This window comes from Mesoplodon bidens (assembly GCF_964165515.1).
Source record: "Mesoplodon bidens genome assembly, chromosome: 10".
NCBI lineage: Eukaryota > Metazoa > Chordata > Mammalia > Artiodactyla > Ziphiidae > Mesoplodon > Mesoplodon bidens.
The window spans coordinates 69,374,654-69,393,464 of NC_138172.1; the positions used below are offsets into that span (position 1 = coordinate 69,374,654).

The 18,811-nt window shown below is 41.7% G+C and overlaps 1 protein-coding gene across 2 annotated transcripts in view; it reads left to right on the forward strand.

Annotated features, from left to right (window-relative positions):
• The window catches only part of RNF8 (ring finger protein 8), a 40,844-nt gene that overhangs the window by 12,042 nt on the left and 9,991 nt on the right, over positions 1 to 18,811 (forward strand). For both annotated transcript variants that reach the window (XM_081246109.1, XM_081246108.1), the window contains exons 3-5: positions 9,336 to 10,076; positions 13,287 to 13,349; positions 18,401 to 18,490. In XM_081246109.1, the coding sequence (XP_081102235.1) occupies positions 9,336 to 10,076; positions 13,287 to 13,349; positions 18,401 to 18,490 (894 nt within the window). The remainder of the gene's footprint in view (positions 1 to 9,335; positions 10,077 to 13,286; positions 13,350 to 18,400; positions 18,491 to 18,811) is intronic.

Here is an 18,811-nt window from a genome sequence, read left to right on the forward strand (position 1 = left end):
CTCGTCTTGGGCTGCTTCTATAACCTTCTTTATTTATTTAACATTATTTTTGCCTTAGAGTTTTTCTTAAACGTCTGTATCTTGGCATTAGGTGGCCTCCTATGTCATATTACTTTCCCTGGGACTGTTTTCCTATGTATATTTTAATATTGACTCTTCTGGTCTCCATCCCCCTCCTTTATTAATTCCTCATGTGTTGTTTCAGAAGTCTGCAGAACCGATCACTTCCTATTTCTCAGGCTGAATATGAATGGAAAGTTCAGGAGAAGGTTGACAGATAAGCCAGGTTAGGCCCAAGGCAGTGAGGTAAAAGCCAGTCTTTCTGTGTGTTTCTGTGTTCGTCTTTCTCTCCCTCTCCCTGCTTGAGCCAAATAATATAGAAGCAGAAACCAGGACCTAATACCAAACCAGAGCTGAGATCCAGTCTCTACTCCCCTGGATCCTCTGTGCCTTGTGGTCCAGCCCCCTGTCCTTCATATTTGGGTTGACCAGGTATGTATTCTTGGTGAGTGTAGGTAGCCATTTTTACCAACATAAACATAAGCCTTAGTCCCTGTTCAGATGTGAGCTTCATCTCTGTCCTGTCCCCCAAAGTTAAGTCCTGGATATGGGTTAAAATGCCCACTTGTCTCTTTAAACTTCAAATGTTGCATTTGATTCAGGTCTATTTTAGGACCTAGCATCTCCATTTAGCATCTCTTAGGTAACCCAGCTCTACATGATATTCCTTTGCATTTATAGGCTGTGCTATGTAATCCTACATTTGCTTAAATATGCCCTTGTGTTTTGCTTTCCATGGTCAGCTGCTAAAAGATGTTTTCATATCTTCTGCTTTTGTACTAGGTATATTTACTTTGCAAGATGCTGAGCACAGAGTTGAAGTGATTGTTGATAAATCAGTTGAGACAACAAAATAATGGTAGTGAACACTTATGTATACACTTATATAATGCTTACCATGTGCCAGGTACTTTTCTAAGTACGGTACATATTTTACCTCATTAAATCCACACAAACACCATGAGGGAGAGACTATTATTATCTTCCATTTTATAGATGTAGCAGCTGGGGCATAGAGAGGTTAAGAAACTTGCCTAAGTCACACAGCTGTTAAGTAATGGAGCCAAATTACAAACCCAGGCAGTCTGACTTCAGGTTCATGCTCTTAATCCCCACACTGTGATTTAATTTAAACCACAAAAGTAAATATCGAGCATTTGTTCTATGTGGGTCACTGTGCTAGGTGCTTTATATGTATTACCTCAGTCATTCCTCACAGGAGCAGTATGAGATAGGAACTGTACTATTTTACAGACAAAACTGAGGTACAAAGAGGTTAAGTAAATTGGTGAAGGCCATGCAACTAATAAGCTGAGTCCAGAGCTCCAGCTCTTAACCACATGTTCTGTTACCCGTGGACCTCTGGTGCTGTGATTTGGATCAGATCCCACCTGCGATTTGGCTCCAGTACAAGGTATTGGTACTTTCTTTTTTGGTTTAGGTGTACTGGGAAGTGTTTTTTCATTCACCAATGTGTTCAGGGGCCACACACATCCAGAGACAGTGCCTGCATGACTTTCTTGGCCAAGCATACCTTAGGAACCTCATCATTAGATGCTACTTCCTTCACTCTTAGCAGTTTTTCCAGTCTTGGGCCATTGCCCCCAGTTTACATCAGTAGGAGCTATTCGATTTCAGTTTCTTTTAATGCTACTGCATTTATTTGAGTAATTCATCCACCAGTAATAAGGTGATTCCTGCCTGTTACACAGGCACTTCTCTGGAGAAATGAACATCACATAGGTAAAAAGCCAAAGTGCTGTTTGAAGAATGCTGTTTCTAAGGATGGCAGTTTATGAACCTTTCTTTTCTATTTGTTCTCAAGGGTTTTCTTTCTTTCTTTTTTAATAGATCTTTATTGGAGTATAATTGCTTCACAATACTGTGTTAGTTTCTGTTGCACAACAAAGCGAATCAGTCATACGCATACACATGTCCCTGTATCCCCTCCCTCTTGAGCTTCCATCCCATCCGCCCTATCCCTCCCCTCTAGGTCATTGCAAAGCACCAAGCCGATCTTCCTGTGCTATGCTGCTGCTTCCCACCAGCCAACTGTTTTACATTCGGTAGTGTATATATATATGTCGATGCTACTCTCACTTTGCTCCAGCTTCGTCCTCATACCCCATGTCCTCAAGTCCATTCTCTATGTCTACCTCTTTATTCCTGCCCTGCAACTAGGTTTATCAGTACCATTCTTTTTTTTTTTTTAGATTCATTTATATGCGTTAGCATACGGTATTTGTTTTTCTCTTTCTGACTTACTTCACTCTGTATGACAGACTGAGGTCCATCCACCTCACTATAAGTAGCTCAATTTAGTTTCTTTTTGTAGCTGAGTAGTTTTCCATTGTATATATGTGCCACATTTAATTATTTATTATTTTTTATTTTTTGCCGTACGCGGGCCTCTCACTGTGTGGCCTCTCCCGTTGCGGAGCACAGGCTCCGGACTCGCAGGCTCAGCGGCCATGGCTCACAGGCCTAGCCGCTCCGCGGCATGTGCCACATCTTCTTTATCCATTCATCCGTCGATGGACATTTAGGTTGGTTCCATGTCCTGGCTATTGTAAATAGTGCTGCAGTGAACATTGTGGTACATGTCTCTTTTTGAATTATGGTTTTCTCAGGGTGTATGCCCAGTAATGGGATTACTGGGTCATATGGTAGTTCTATTTATAGTTTTTTAAGGAATCTCCATACTCTTTTCCATAGTGGTTGTATCAATTTACATTCCCACAAGCAGTGCAGGAGGGTTCCCTTTTCACCACACCGTTTCCAGCATTTATTGTTTGTAGATTTTTTGATAATGGCCATTATGACTAGTGTGAGGTGATACCTCATTGTAGTTTTGATTTGCATTTCTCTAAAAATTAGTGATGTTGAACATCTTTTCATGTGCCTCTTGGCCATTTGTATGTCTTCCTTGGTGAAATGTCTATTTAGGTCTTCTGCCCATTTTTTAACTGGATTGTTTTTCTTTTTTTTTGATATTGAGCTCCATGAGCTGTTTGTATATTTTGGAGATTAATCCTTTGTCTGTTGTTTCATTTGCAAATATTTTCTCCCATTCTGAGGGTTGTCTTTTCGTCTTGTTTATGGTTTCCTTTGCTGTGCAAAAGCTTTTAAGTTTAATTAAGTCCCATTTTATTTTTGTTTTTATTTCTGTTACTCTAGGAGGTGGGTCAAAAAAGATGTTGCTGTGGTTTATGTCAAAGAGTGTTTTTCCTGTGTTTTCTTCTAGGAGTTTTATAGTGTCTGGTCTTACATTTAAGTCTTTAATCCATTTGGAGTTTATTTTTCTGTATGGTATTAGGTAGTGTTCTAATTTCATTCTTTTACATGTAGCTGTCCAGTTTTCCCAGCACCACTTATTGAAGAGGCTGTCTTTTCTCCATTGTATATTCTTGCCTCCTTTGTCGTAAATTAGGTGCCCATATGTGCGTGGGTTTATCTCTGGGCATTCTATCCTGTACCACTGATCTATATTTCTGTTTTTGTGCCAGTACCAGACTGTCTTGATTACTGTAGCTTTGTGGTATAGTTTGAAGTCAGGGATCCTGATTCCTCCAGCTCCGTTTTTCTTTCTCAAGATTGCCTGTTCGGGGTTTTTTCTGTTTCCATACGAATTGTAAAATTTTTTGTTCTGATTCTGTGAAGAATGCCATTGGTAGTTTGATAGGGATTGAATCTGTAGATTGCTTTGGGTAGTATAGTCATTTTCACAATATTGATTCTTCCAATCCAAGAACATGGTATATTTCTCCATCTGCTTATGTCATCTTTGATTTCTTTCATCAGTGTTTTATAGTTTTCTGAATACAAGTCTTTCACCTCCTTAGGCAGGTTTACTCCTAAGTATTTTATTCTTTTTGTTGCAGTGGTAAATGGGAGTGTTTCCTTAATTTCTCTTTCTGATTTTTTGTTGTTGGTGTATAGGAATGCCAGAGATTTCTGTGCATTAATTTTGTATCCTGCAACCTTACCAAATTCATTGATTAGTTCTAGCAGTTTTCTGGTGGCATCTTTAGGATTCTCTATGTATAGTATCATGTCACCTGCAAACAGTGACAGTTTTACTTCTTCTTTTCCAATTAGTGTTCCTTTTATTTCTTCTTCTTCTCTGATTGCTGTGGCTAGGACTTCCAAAACTATGCTGAATAAGAGTGGCGAGAGTGGACGTCCTTGTCTTGTTCCTGATCCTAAGGCAAATGCTTTCAGTTTTTCACCTTTGAGTATGATGCTTGCTGTGGGTTTGTCATATGTGGTCTTTATTATGTTGAGGTAGGTTCCCTCTGTGCCTATTTTCTGGAGAGTTTTTATCATAAATGGGTGTTGAATTTTGTCAAAAGCTTTTTCTGCATCTATTGAGATGATCATATGGTTTTTATTCCTTAATTTGTTAATGTGGTGTATCACATTGATTGATTTGCGTATATTGAAGAATCCTTGCATCCTGGGATAAATCCCACTTGATCATGGTGTATGATCCTTTTAATGTGCTGTTGGATTCTGTTTGCTAGTAGTTTGTTCAGGATTTTTGCATCTATGTTCATCAGTGATATTGGTCTATAATTTACTTTTTTTGTGATATCATTTTCTGGTTTTGGTATCAGGGTGATGGTGGCTTCATAGAATGAATTTGGGAGTGTTTCTCCCTCTGCAATTTTTTTTTTTTTTTAAGTTTATTTATTTATTTTTTTAATTAGTTTCTGCTTTATAACAAAGTGAATCAGTCATACATATACATCTGTTCCCACATCCCTTCCCTCATGCATCTCCCTCCCTCCCACCCTCCCCATCCCACCCCTCCAGGCGGTCACAAAGCACCGAGCTGATCTCCCTGTGCTCTGCGGCTGCTTCCCACTATCTATCTACCTTACGTTTGGTAGTGTATACACGTCCATGCCTCTCTTTCGCCTTGTCACAGCCCACCCTTCCCCCTCCCCATATCCTCAAGTCCATTCTCAAGTAGGTCTGCGTCTTCATTCCCGTTTTGCCCCTAGGTTCTTCATGACATTTTTTTTTTTAAATTCCGTATATATGTGTTAGCATACGGTATTTGTCTTTCTCTTTCTGACTAACTTCACTCTGTATGACAGACTCTAGGTCTATCCACCTCATTACAAATAGCTCAGTTTCGTTTCTTTTTATGGCTGAGTAATATTCCATTGTATATATGTGCCACATCTTCTTTATCCATTCATCCGATGATGGACACTTAGGTTGTTTCCAGCTCCGGGCTATTGTGAATAGAGCTGCAATGAACATTTTGGTACATGTCTCTTTTTGAATTATGGTTTTCTCAGGGTATATGCCCAGTAGTGGGATTGCTGGGTCATATGGTAGTTCTATTTGTAGTTTTTTAAGGAACCTCCATACCGTTCTCCATAGTGGCTGTACCAATTCACATTCCCACCAGCAGTGCAAGAGTGTTCCCTTTTCTCCACACCCTCTCCAGCATTTATTGTTTCTAGATTTCTCTTTTTTTTTTTTTTTTTTTTTTAATTAGTTTCTGCTTTATAACAAAGTGAATCAGTCATACATATACTCCCTCTGCAATTTTTGGAAGAGTTTGAGAAGGATCTGTGTTAGCTTTTCTCTAAATGTTTGATAGAATTCGCCTGTGAAGCCATCTAGTCCTGGACTTTTGTTTGTTGGAAAATTTTTAATTACGGCTTCAATTTCATTACTTGTGATAGGTCTGTTTATATTTTCTAATTCTTCCTGGTTCAGTCTTGGAAAATTGTACTTTTCCAAGAATTTGTCCATTTCTTTGTGGTTGTCCATTTTATTGGCATATAGTTGTTTGTAGTAGTCTCTTATAATCCTTTGTATTTCTGCAATGTCAGTTGTGATTTCTCCTTTTTTCATTTCTAATTTTGTTGATCAGCGTCCTCTCCCTTTTTTTCTTGATGAGTCTGGCTAAGGGTTTATCAATTTTGTTTATCTTCTCAGAGAACCAGCTTTTAGTTTTATTGATCTTTGCTATTGTTTTCTTCGTTTCTATTTCATTTATTTCTGCTCTGATCTTTATGATTTCTTTCCTTCTACTGACTTTGGGTTTTCTTTGTTCTTCTTTCTCTAGTTGTTTTAAGTGTAGGGTTAGATTGTTTATTTGAGATTTTTCTTGTTTCTTGAGTTGAGCTTGAATTGCTATAAGCTTCCCTCTTAGAAGTGCTTTTGCTGCATCCCATAGGTTTTGGGTCATCATGTTTTCATTGTCATTTGTTTCTATGTATTTTTTTTTTTTTTTTTTTTTTTTTTTTGCGGTACGCGGGCCCCTCACTGTTGTGGCCTCTCCCGTTGCGGAGCGCAGGCTCAGCGGCCATGGCTCACGAGCCCAGCAGCTCCACGGCATGTGGGATCTTCCCAGACCAGGGCACGAACCCGTGTCCCCTGCATTGGCAGGCAGACTCTCAACCACTGCGCCGCCAGGGAAGCCCTGTTTCTATGTATTTTTTAATTTCTTCTTTGATTTCTTCAGTGATCTCTTGGTTATTTAGTAGCACACTGTTTAGCCTCCAGGTATTTGTGTTTTTTACAGTTTTTTTTCCTGTAATTGGTTTCCAATCTCCGTAGTGTCGTGGTCAGAAAAGGTGCTTGATACGATTTCAATTTTCTTAAATTTTCTGAGGCTTGATTTGTGACCCAAGATGTGATCTATCCTGGATAATGTTCTGTATGCACTTGAGAAAAAAGTGTATTCTGCCACTTTTGGGTAGAATGTTCTGTAAATATCAATTAAATCTATCTGGTCTCTTGTGTCATTTAAAGCTTGTGTTTTCTTATTTATTTTCTGTTTGGATGATCTGTCCATTGGTGTAAGTGGGGTGTTAAAAGTCCCCTACTATTATTGTGTTACTGTCAATTTCTCCTTTCCTGGTTGTTAGCATTTGCCTTATGTATTGAGGTGCTCCTATGTTGGGCACATAAACATTTATAATTGTTACATCATCTTCTTGGATTGATCCTTTGATCATTATGTGATGTCCCTCCTTATCTTTGTAACAGTCTTTATTTTAAAGTCTCTTTTATCTGATACAAGTATTGCTACTCCAGCTTTCTTTTGATTTCCATTTGCATGGAATATCTTTTTCCATCCCTTCACTTTCAGTCTGTATGTATCCCTAGGTCTGAAGTGGGTCTCTTGTAGACAGCATATATATGGGTCTTGTTTTTGTATCCATTCAGCCAGTCTGTGTCTTTTAGTTGGGGTATTTAATCCATTTACATTCAAGGTTATTATCGATGTATATGTTCCTATTACCATTTTCTTAATTGTTTTGGGTTTGTTTTTGTGGGTCTTTTTCTTCTCTTGTTTCCCACTTAGAGAGGTTTCTGTAGCATTTGTTGTAAAGCTGGTTTGGTGGTGCTGAATTCTCTTAGCTTTTGCTTGTCTGAAAAGCTTTTGGCTTCTCCATTGAATCTGAATGAGATCCTTGCTGGGTAGAATAATCTTGGTTGTAGGTTTTTCTCTTTCATCACTTTAAGTATATCCTGCCACTCCCTTCTGGCCTGCAGAGTTTCTGCTGAAAAATCACTGATAACCTTATGGGGATTCCTTTGTATGTTATTTTTTGTTTTTCCCTTGCTGCTTTTAATATTTTTTCTTTGAATTTAATTTTTGTTAGCTCGATTAATATGTGTCTTGGTGTGTTTTTCCTAGGATTTATCCTGTATGGGACTCTCTATGCTTCCTGGACTTGTGTGACTATTTCTTTTCCCATGTTAGGGCAGTTTTAAACTATAATCTCTTCAGATATTTTCTCAGACTCTTTCTTTTTCTCTTCTTCTTCTGGGACCCCTATAATTCGAATGTTGGTGCGTTCAGTGTTGTCCCAGAAGTCTCTGAGATTGTCTTCGATTCTTTTCATTCGTTTTTCTTTATTCTGCTCCTCAGTAGTTATTTCCACTATTTTGTCTTCCACCTCACTTATTCGTTCTTCTGCCTCAGTTATTCTGTTATTGGTTCCTTCTAGTGTATTTTTCATTTCAGTTATTGTGTTGTTCATCTCTATTTGTTTGTTCTTTAGTTCTTCTAGATCTCTGTTAAACATTTCTTATATTTCCTCAGTCTGTGCCTCCATTCTATTTCTAAGATTCTGGATCATCTTTACTATCATTACTCTGAATTCTTTTTTAGGTAGATTGCCTACTTCCTCTTCATTTACTTGGTCTTGTAGGTTTTTACCTTGCTTCTTCATCTGTGACATATTTTTTTGCCGTCTCTCTTTTTTATTTTTTATGATTGGGATTGTGTTCCTGTCTTACTGGTTGTTTGGCCTGAGGTTTCCAACACTGGAGTTTGTAGGCTATTGAGCAGAGCTGGGTCTTGGTGCTAAGATGATGAACTCCGTGAGACCCCACTCTGATGAATATTCCCTGGGGTCTGAGGTTCTCTGTTAGTCCAGTAGTTCAGACTCAAGCTCCCACTGCAGGAGCTTCAGGCCAACCCTGAGCTTGTGAACCAAGATCCCGCAAGCCATGTGGGGTGGAAAAAAAAAGAACAGTAACAAAGTAAAAAATAAAATTAGACTAGGAAACGAACAGTATGTTAGAAAGAATATAAAAATAAAAATATAGATGAATCAACAACTGGAAGGTACATCACACTAGGAAAAAAGAGGAAGAGGGAAAAGAAAAGAAAAAAAGGGCCAGGGGGTGGGGGGTGGGGAAGGCCTTGGCTGTGGAAGGTGGGGCCTAAGCAAGGGTGAGGTTTGGGTGGTGGGCGGAGCCAATGCGCAGGACCCACAGGGCTGGAAAAGGTCCTGGGGACTGTGGGGGGTGGGGCTTAGGCTTAAGGAACAGAAGGGGCCCAGGCATGCCCCCCACCTCTGGTCTCAGAGGGCAGGGGACCTCACCTGGGAGCCTAGCAGGCTTCCTGGGCTCGAGTGGGTGGGGCAGTCACCCTCCACACTTCTCCCGCTCCTTCTGGAGGGCCCCTCCCGCCTGCCTCTCCTGATCTCCCTGGCCTCAGGGGTGCCAATCCTATGTGGCCTCCACTTCTCCTCCCCCCTCATTCCCCCTACGTCCTACCGGTTCACTTTGGGGTCCCTCCCATCTCCTTGGGCATCAGAGTCCCCCACCAGTGGCGGCAGGCACCCTATTTGTGGGGAGACACTAATTCCGCGTCTTCCCACACCACCATCTTGACTCTGCCTCCAAGGATTTTCTTTCTGAAAAGACAGAAGATTTTGCAGCAGCAGGAGAGAAATTCCATTAAGAGGAGGAAAATCATGAAACTTATTTTGTCTTTCTTTCCCTTTCCCCAGAGTCTGAATGGTGTTTGGCTGAACAGAGAACGTCTAGAACCTTTAAAGGTCTATTCTATCCATAATGGAGATCACATCCAGCTTGGGGTGCCTCTGGAAAATAAGGAGAATGCAGAGTATGAATATGAAGTTACTGAAGAAGACTGGGAGAGGATTTATCCTTGTCTTTCCCCAAAAAGTGACCAGATGATGGAAAAAAATAAGGGCTTGAGAACTAAAAGGAAATTTAGTTTGAATGAATTAGAGGGTTCTGGAGCTGAAGGCCCCTCAAATTTGAAATCCAAAATAAGTAAAGTGTCTTGTGAACCTGGTCAGCCAGTGAAGTCACATGGGAAGGGTGAAGTGGCTAGTCAACCCTCTGAATATTTGGATCCTAAGTTGACTTCTCTTCAGCTAAGTGGGAAGACCACAGGGGCTCGTGTTGACCCAGGCCCCGCAGAAGTTGTAGAGCTTCATTATAAGAAGCAGAAAGCCTCAAATCCTTCAGCATCTCACAGCAGCTTAGAGCTGTTTAAGGTAACGATGTCCAGGATTCTAAAGCTGAAAACACAGTTGCAGGAAAAGCAGGTAGCTGTTCTGAATGTGAAAAAGCAGACCCAAAAAGGGAACTCAAAGAAAATTGTGAAAATGGAGCAGGAACTGCAGGATTTACAGTCCCAGCTGTGTGCAGAGCAGGCCCAACAGGAAGCCAGAGTGGAGCAGCTGGAGAAGACTTTCCAGGAAGAGCAGCAGCATCTCCAGGTACCACACAGGAGGGAAGGACAAGAGTGCCCCTTGGGATGGGCAGGCCCTTTGTGAGCCTCTGGCCGGAACTCTCTGTTTCTGTATCAGGGACCAAGTGCTGAGTGCCAGGGACAGGAGATGTAATGGGAACAGAAAACTTTGAGGTTCAGCATGATGATCAGATCAAGAGCCAGAGTTGGGATGCCAAGATGGGGAAAGGTGACTGGCGGAATCAGCCAAGATATAACAGGATGTAAAGGTGAGGCATCTCAGAACTGAGGTAAATTCAGAGAGAGGTTGGATGAAGGTGAAGATGCCCTCAAATTACCGCACACCCCAATTAACGCAATAGTTGTCTTCATGAGTAATCTTTCTCTATTCTGAGGTCAAAGCCAAATTCCTGTACCCAAGGCAGGTGTAGGTCACCTGATTACTCTGCCCTTGATTTACGTGGCAACTTGTTAGCTCTGTAGCTAACCTAGGAAGTGGGAGGCTAGAAAGGCAGAAAATGTTTGTGTCTGACCTGAGTAGCCAGCATGGGAGGGGACAGGTACACCATGACTCAGTTGTTGGGTTGAGTGATAAGCCACCTTCCACAGGGCCTTTAGTAGATAAAATAATGACTGTCTTAGCTGTGTCAAGGTGAGGGCAAATGTGTCTGCATCCTCAAGTCATTTGTTTAAATGACAAGCTCTTGCACAAAGCTTCTAGGCTACGGCTGATCCTGGTTCTGCTCAAAATGTCAGTTCCCATCTGGCAAGAGCCACATGTTTTACTCTCACCTACTTGCTCAGGTAATACTGAATGTCAAGAATTCCCCATTGTTGACTTAGAACTAAGAGGGGCCAATCAGTATTGAAGTGAATAAGCTTTTCTCTTTCATGTCCTTTACTCAGGCTAAGAAACAACCAGTTGTGTTGGCTTATTTCTGAACAGTTTGTAGATTTCATTCTAATCTCAGCTATCCCCTTAAACTGCTGGTCTTAACCAAGGCCATGGATTAAATAGGTCTTTCTAAGGGTATACACTGCTTGCTTATGTGTACCTTTTTGCTGCCCTTTTCCAGCCTGAACTAGTTTTTGAAATTAATAGATGGAGGTTTATCTTTACATATTTAGTGTATGACACCTTCACCAGAGTAGAGCTCTCTTTAAAGGCTTATGTGCTCAGGAACAAGAGTTACTGTTAATATTTGTGGCTGCTTTTGGCATGCTTCAAGACATAGCTGTGAAATCTTTTTCCTTATCAAAATGGTAAAGAAAGGCAAAAAGGACTGGTTTAGAGAATTTCTCTAGGAATGAGAGGGCCATATATAAATTGCTCCTAGTGACGTGTATCTAGTCCTTTGTTTATTAGTTGCATTCCCCTCTCCTAAGAATTTATCCTACCCCTACCACTTGCTCAGAAGCTCATTTAACCCTTGCTACTTCACACAGAATTTTTGTTTTTTTTGGCTGCGCTGCGTGGCTTGTGGGATTTTAGTTCGCCAACCAGGGATTGAACCCGGGCCCTCAGCATTGAGAGTACGGAGTCCTAACAACTGGACTGCCAGGGAATTCCCACACAGATTTTTTTTTTTTTTTTTTTTTTGCAATATAAGGAATTTATTTAAACAACATTAGTTGCTGGGGGACTGGGAAAACAAGGCTGGCAACTACACAGTCAGGAATGAGACAGACCTAGTCCAAGGAAGATGCTCTGCTGTTGTCACTGGGCACAGACATCTCACCTGCAGGGCCAGCAGTGCTAATGCTGGGGTCTCAACACAAGCCTGGAATCACTTCTGCTGCTCCTCTGGAAATTAAATGTTATCGTATGATACTTCCACCACCACCCCATGGAGTGGAATCTTGCACTCCCTGTAACCTCAAGTAACCAGTTTCTGAGGGTGTCTGGTTGTTCCAGGATAGCACTTTGGGTTCAGAGGACATCATGAAAGCAAGGATGTGGCATTTTCAACTACTATAATGGGAGGAGGACCCTGTCTGTTATGGAATTCTCCAGGTCATTCTTTTTTTTTTTAGTTATCTATTTTATACGTATTAGCCACACAGATTTTTTTGAGCACCCACATTACCTGGCACTATACTTGAGTTTGGGTGGGTATAAAGATGCTTAATAAATGATTTTTGCCATTAAGGAACATGTCTGGTTAGGAGACAAAGATGTATTATACACACAAAATAATCAGAACAGTTTCAAGTCAATATATTTAAATTAGAGAACAATTTCCAGTTGGCATATTAAATGGGTAGCTAATTCTTTCTTTTTTAATATTTATTTAATTTATTTATTTTGGCTGTGTCAAGTCTTTGTTGCGGCACATGGGATCTTTTAGTTGCAGCGTGTGGGCTTCTTAGTTGTGGCATGTGAACTTCTTGGTTGCAGCATTCAGACTCTTAGTTGTGGCATGTGGACTCTTAGTTGTGGCATGCAGACTTCTTAGTTGAGGCATGCGGGCTTCTTAGTTGTGGCATGCGGGCTTCTTAGTTGTGGCATGTGGGCTTCTTAGTTGCAGCATGCGGACTTCTTAGTTGTGGCATGCATGTGGGATCTAGTTCCCCAACCAGGGATCGAGCCTGGACCCCCTGCCTTGGGAATGCGGAGTCTTACGTGGGAAGTTCTGGGTAGGTAATTCTTAAGGAGGGAAGGGCCCAGAGGTTCTTCTGGAAGGTGCTGGATGTAGGGGAGTGATGATGTAGAAGGCATCCACATTCGAGGGGGCAGATGGAGGAGATATAGCATAAGCTCAGGCAAGGCAGGAAGAGGAGCAGTTTATGGGCTAGAAGTGGTAAAGACTCAGAGTGAGAGACAGAGTGGCCAGAATTGAGGAAAGAAACATGGTGGAGCTTGTGAGTGCCAGCTCAGGGGATTGTGTTTCAGTTTAGATACTTGGTGACTCAGAAGCTCTCAGTTTACATCCTTTTGGGAATCACAGCATTAGCCAGTGAAGGGGACTTGGAGTATTAATCCAAAGTTTCTCCAGAACACCCTGAGTGGTGGCTTGAAGGTGACAGCCCTGAGGTATGCAGTATTTGAGCCGTTTAATTCTGCTTAAGTCCCTTACTGCCAACAGCTTGAAGTAAAATGGGAGATTTTCCACCCACTCCCTGCCCCCTGTTGTTTCCAGATGCTCACGCTAGCAGGTCTGCTCTGCTTGTTACTGGATTTTGTCCCTTTTTCCCCCTTCCTGCAGGGTAACCTTACATTTTGTTTTTGGCTTTGCAGGGTTTGGAGAAAGAGCAAGGAGAAGAGGACCTGAAGCAACAGCTGGCCCAGGCTCTGCAGGAGGTAAATCTCTTGCCATTGTCCTGAGCTTATAGTGGGCGGCGGAGTCGGGGGGCAACCAGGCTTCTTGTGGCCACCGGCTGCCTCTGCTGCTTAGCGCACACCTCTGCGGCATCTCCAGTCTGTAGACAGAGCAGGTGGCAGCTGCTCACGCCATCAGGTTGGAGACTGGAGCCTCACAGACATGCCAGACCTCAGCATGAAAGCTTACATCTTCATTTGAGCATGAGTTGCTTTGGTGAAGATGAAATGAGCCTGTAGCAATTAGGAGGCTCTCTAGGAGAGTGGTTGCGCTTCCAGAAAGGTGAGAGCAGCAGAGGGAAATTGCGAGCTGTGACTTGGCCACCAGGGCCTGCAAGGGCCTCCATTACCTCACCATTCCTGAGCTGAAGCCATCCTGAAACCATCTGAGAATGTTCCAATTAAACATTTTAGGTTAGGTTGAGAATGTGCAGTTTAACCGTCAGCAAAACGTATCAATTGACTGAAGGGAGCAAGGCTCACAGGGATAAAATTATCCTAAAAGATTGCCTGTAATTTATTTAGTTTAACTTGACTACCTCTCTCCTCTGTTTATTTTTTTATGAGTTCTTTTGCATCTTTAAAACCTGCTTTGTCTTCTTTATGTGTAATGATTAGTAGTTTGTTATAAGTCAGGAAGTGAGTGTTTGTATCTCCTTGAGAAAAATGAGTAATCGCATTAGAATTTGTTCAGGAGAATTTATCATTCGGTTCTTTTTTTTTTTTTTTTGCGTTATGCGGGCCTCTCACTGTTGTGGCCTCTCCCGTTGCGGAGCACAGGCTCCGGACGCGCAGGCTCAGCGGCCATGGCTCACGGGCCCAGCCACTCCGCGGCATGTGGGATCTTCCCGGACCAGGGCACGAACCCGTGTCCCCTGCGTGGGCAGGCGGACTCCTAACCACTGTGCCACCAGGGAAGCCCATATCATTTGGTTCTTTTATTGCTTACCTACCTCCCAACCTTTTTACAGTGCTAACAGTCACATATTACTTCATGCTTGGGAGGGTGCCTACCTTGGGTGCACAAACAGCCTTGGAAAGCATTAGGTGAAAAATTCAGTCTTTTTGGAATTTTATTTTCTCAGCTTGTGTATTTTCTAGGGTGGGGGGGTAAGCATGTTTCCCATTTAGAGGATTATTAAATTAATATTCAGATAATGTTTTGAAATTGACTGGAAAAGAGTAAGGTTCTGCTCTTGAAAATCCCTGAGGAATCATTAAGCACCCTGCACCCACAACACTTCACCCTCTACTGAGACAGACTGGAAAACACACTATCATTTAGCATAATGCACTTGGCCAGTCTCCATTCATTAACCTAAAATAGGATACTTCTAGATCATGGTTCTATAACAGCATGCCTGGGGGACCTACCACTCTCAAACATGGTTATTGTTCGGTCCACCTGGTGGTCCTTCTGAAGCTGTTCTTTTTCATTTTCCAGGCCTATAATTATAATAACTTACATTTACATAGAGCTTTAAAAACTTTTCTGAGTGCTCTCATATATGTTATTTTTTTTCTTATTAACCCCAATGTAGGGGGGCACCTATTTTCCCATGTTATAAATGAGAAAATTAAAGCACGTGCATCTAATTCGTGGTCAAGATGAATACTCAGGACTTCTGACATAACTGCTTTTTTTCTGCAGACCACACATTTTATTGTTTTTTTATTTTTTTTAATTAGTTTATTTTTGGCTGCATTGGGTCTTTGTTGCTGTGCTCGGGCTTTCTCTAGTTTCAGTAAGCGGGGGCTACTCTTAATGCGGTGCGCGGGCTTCTCATTGCGGTGGCTTCTCTTATGGAGCACAGGCTCTAGGTGCGTGGGCTTCAGTAGTTGTGGCACGCAGGCTCAGTAGTTGTGGCAGGCAGGCTCAGTAGTTGTGGCGCACAGGCTTAGTTGCTCCGCAGCATGTGCGATCTTCCCGGACCAGGGCTCAAACCTGTGTTCCCTGCATTGGCAGGCAGATTCTTAACCACTGCGCCACCAGGGAAGCCCCCAGACCACACATTTTAAAATGTGTTTCTTGAGTAATATCTTTTCAGAAATACCACCTTCGGCACCTGCCAAGAGGAAGGCGGGGGCGAGCTGGGCTCCAAAAATGTCGCCGTGGCGGTGGTGGAGACGTATAGGAGTTATCACAGGCAAATGTAGGTTGGGACCCTTCAAGTCCTAGTGGGTCGGAGGGCAGTGGCCCTTGGTAAATTGTTTTTTGAGGAAGGGAAGACAAGTCCGTTTCCTCAAACAGGACCTGAACAGCCTCTTCAGGTCTGCAGCCAGGGACACCAGCTCAGAGACGAGGAGACTCTACCCAGCCCAGAAAGATCTAGCTCACCCGGGTTAGAAACCTAGTCTTTCATTAGTTCAAGAAGTTAGTGAGCAGCTCACTTTACCAGACGTTGGTAGGGGGTGAGGACAGTCAAAGACAATTAAATTAGGTGTTTCCTGGCTTTAAGTTCAGCCACTATCATGGGGATTTACTATTTCCCCCTACTGTACGAGGAGATAATTTTTAAAAAAGGAAGAAGAAAGAAAGTGGCAGAAACTTGGGGAGTCAGACTTGAGTTGAAAATCCTGTTGCTTACACTTGCCTTTTTCTGTGTCTGTTTATCTGTAAAATGAAGGTACCAACAAATGGTAAACTGTGTGCAGCGGTTACTTTTGGCCAGGCACTGTGCTAAATGCTCTTTGTATAGTCTTTTCAAATCCTTAACAACAGCCCTGTGAGGCAACTGCTGTTGTTTTCCCCATTTTACTGGTGATGAAATAATAATTGCATCGAACTAACTGAGTTTTTGTGAGAATTATACAATGTATGTAAGCCACTTTGCACAATGCCTAGCACATTAAATATTTTTGTTATGATTGTGTCTCCTAAAAGAAGCCAGAAATAGGTTCTAGCCTAGAAAGGCTGCTGAGTTATAGACAGTGTAATAATTTGTTACCTTCTATGTAGATGCGCAGAAAATGGTTAAATTCTTATTCAGAAGTATTTCCTTATAAGCAAACAATGAGCATAAAAGGACTCCTGTGCAAAAGAAAATGTTTCTTCAAGTTTTAACTCTTCTAGCCAACATTTTAAACACAGCTATAAGAGGGTAAAAAAGCACAAACAGTTTTAGAAACTACCCATACTTATGTAGCAATTTGCATTTTACAACGCACTCTTCACAAATGTCATTTTGATGTTTGCATCTTATAAGTAACTATACTTTAACCGCAAGTAGTTAAGAGACTTGGCCAAGTGACTAGACTTTGTAAGTTACTGGGACTCTTAAGTCCATTTCTGTTTTCAGAATGTCCGTTATATAGTGTGATTCTGGACATGTAGAAGGTGAATTGGAGTCAGCTGAGTTATCAGCAAAGCACACTTTCAGCTGCAAAGTGTAAATTAGCTAACTGACTTGGGAGATTATTTTTCTTTTTTTTTTTTTAATATGTTGGTTCATTGGTTTGTTTATTTATTTATTTTTGGCTGTGTTGGGTCTTCGTTTCTGTGCCAGGGCTTTCTCCAGTTGTGGCAAGCAGGGGCCACTCTTCATCGCGGTGCGCGGGCCTCTCACTGTCGTGGCCTCTCTTGTTGTGGAGCACAGGCTCCAGACGCGCAGGCTCAGTAGTTGTGGCTCACGGGCCTAGTTGCTCCGTGACATGTGGAATCTTCCCAGACCAGGGCTTGAACCCGTGTCCCCTGCATCGGCTGGCGGATTCTCAACCACTGTGCCACCAGGGAAGCCCTATTTTTCTTATGTATATGAAATGTGGAGGTAGGCAGTTTCTGCTATTGGTTCAGCTACCAAGAGTTGCTTTACCATTTTCTCTCTTTCTCCATGTGTATATTTCTTTATGAATTATTTAAAAGTAATTGCATGTATTATGTCCCTTTACCCCAAAGTACTTCAGTATTTAACAGTAATTGCATGTTTTACGTCTCTTTACCCTAAAGTACTTCAGTATTTGTTTCCTCAAAACAAGGGCATTCTCTTACATCATCCTAGCACGGTTATTAAATTCAGCAGATTTAACATAGATACAATATTATTATTTATTTATTTTGGCCATGCCACATGGCTTGTGGGATCTGGGATCTTAGTTCCCCCACCAGGGATCAAACCAGTGCCCCCTGCAGTGGAAGCACAGAACCCTAAGAACTGGACCGCCAGGGAATTCCCAACCCATGGACTTTTAAGTCAGCAGGTCTTCCTCAGTTTAGTTATGGGCAGAAAGAGTCCACCATTTGAAAATATAGTTCTCATTAAAACAGAAAAAAAAGAAAAAACCAAATAAAAGAATTAAAATAATAAAAGAAAGATCACCTTCTTTAAAAAAGGATTTGAAATGAGATTTAAAATATACTTAAGTATGAGGGAGCTCAGAAATTATGTTTCATAGAAATGGAACCTCTTGACATTTGATGTAGGCAGTTAGTCACAGTGAATGAGCTGTTAGCTCTTGGGCATGCCAGCTTCCAGAAGACACAGCCAGGGTTCAGGCAGCATTGCCTATGAGCATGTAGTATGTGATTTATAGAATAAATAGGTTAAAGATCTTTTTCATTTCAAAGAAAATGATTATCTAGTTTTCCTGAATCCATATTTCCCTGATTATTTCTTAAAAGCTGCTCCCAGTGCTGGGTAACCTTAGAGTTACTTACTAGTTCTTGAGCATTTGTTCCCAGGATCACTTGTGTGGCTTTGTAAAAAATGTACATCCCTGGGCCCCAAGCCAAACCCACAGAATCAGACTCTCTGGAAGGCAGTGTAAATTCTTCAGTTGATTTGGATGGCCACAGAAGTTGGGTTATTTCCAGAGGGATTAATAGATTTGATGGCGTCCCTCCCTATCTGCCCCTTTCCCTGAAAAAAGCAGCATGTAAGTGGGATGTCCTGATGGAACAAAAACATTATTTTGAAATTGCCAATCCATTGGTCTCTTGAACCAAAGCTGCTGACAGAGGGAGAGACAGGCATGGTGGCTGAAAGGAACAATGCAGTGTAACGCATCTTGAGTATGTATCTGCTATGTTTCTGCAGCATCAGGCTCTGATGGAAGAGCTAAATCGCAGCAAGAAGGACTTTGAAGCAATCATTCAAGCCAAGAACAAAGAATTGGAGCAGACCAAGGTACTGGAAAGAAGGTGAAGGTTTAGAATTTGGTAGGCACATGCAACTCAGCATTTTCCACAGTGCAAAGGTTGGTACGGTGAATGAAGGGAGAGGTTATGGCTGTTTCCTTCCTCAAGGGAAATAATCTGTAAAATTAGTTAGGGCTGTAGAAGGTTCTGCCTGTAAGACAACATCTATTTCCTTCCTTTATCCAGAAGCAAAATGCTGGGAATAAGACACATCCTGGAGTCTAGTCCATTGTCTGTGGTAAATGCTCCTTCAGAGTGTCTCACTCATATAGGCTAAGGGGTGGTGTAGTCAAAATAAAAAATAGTTCAT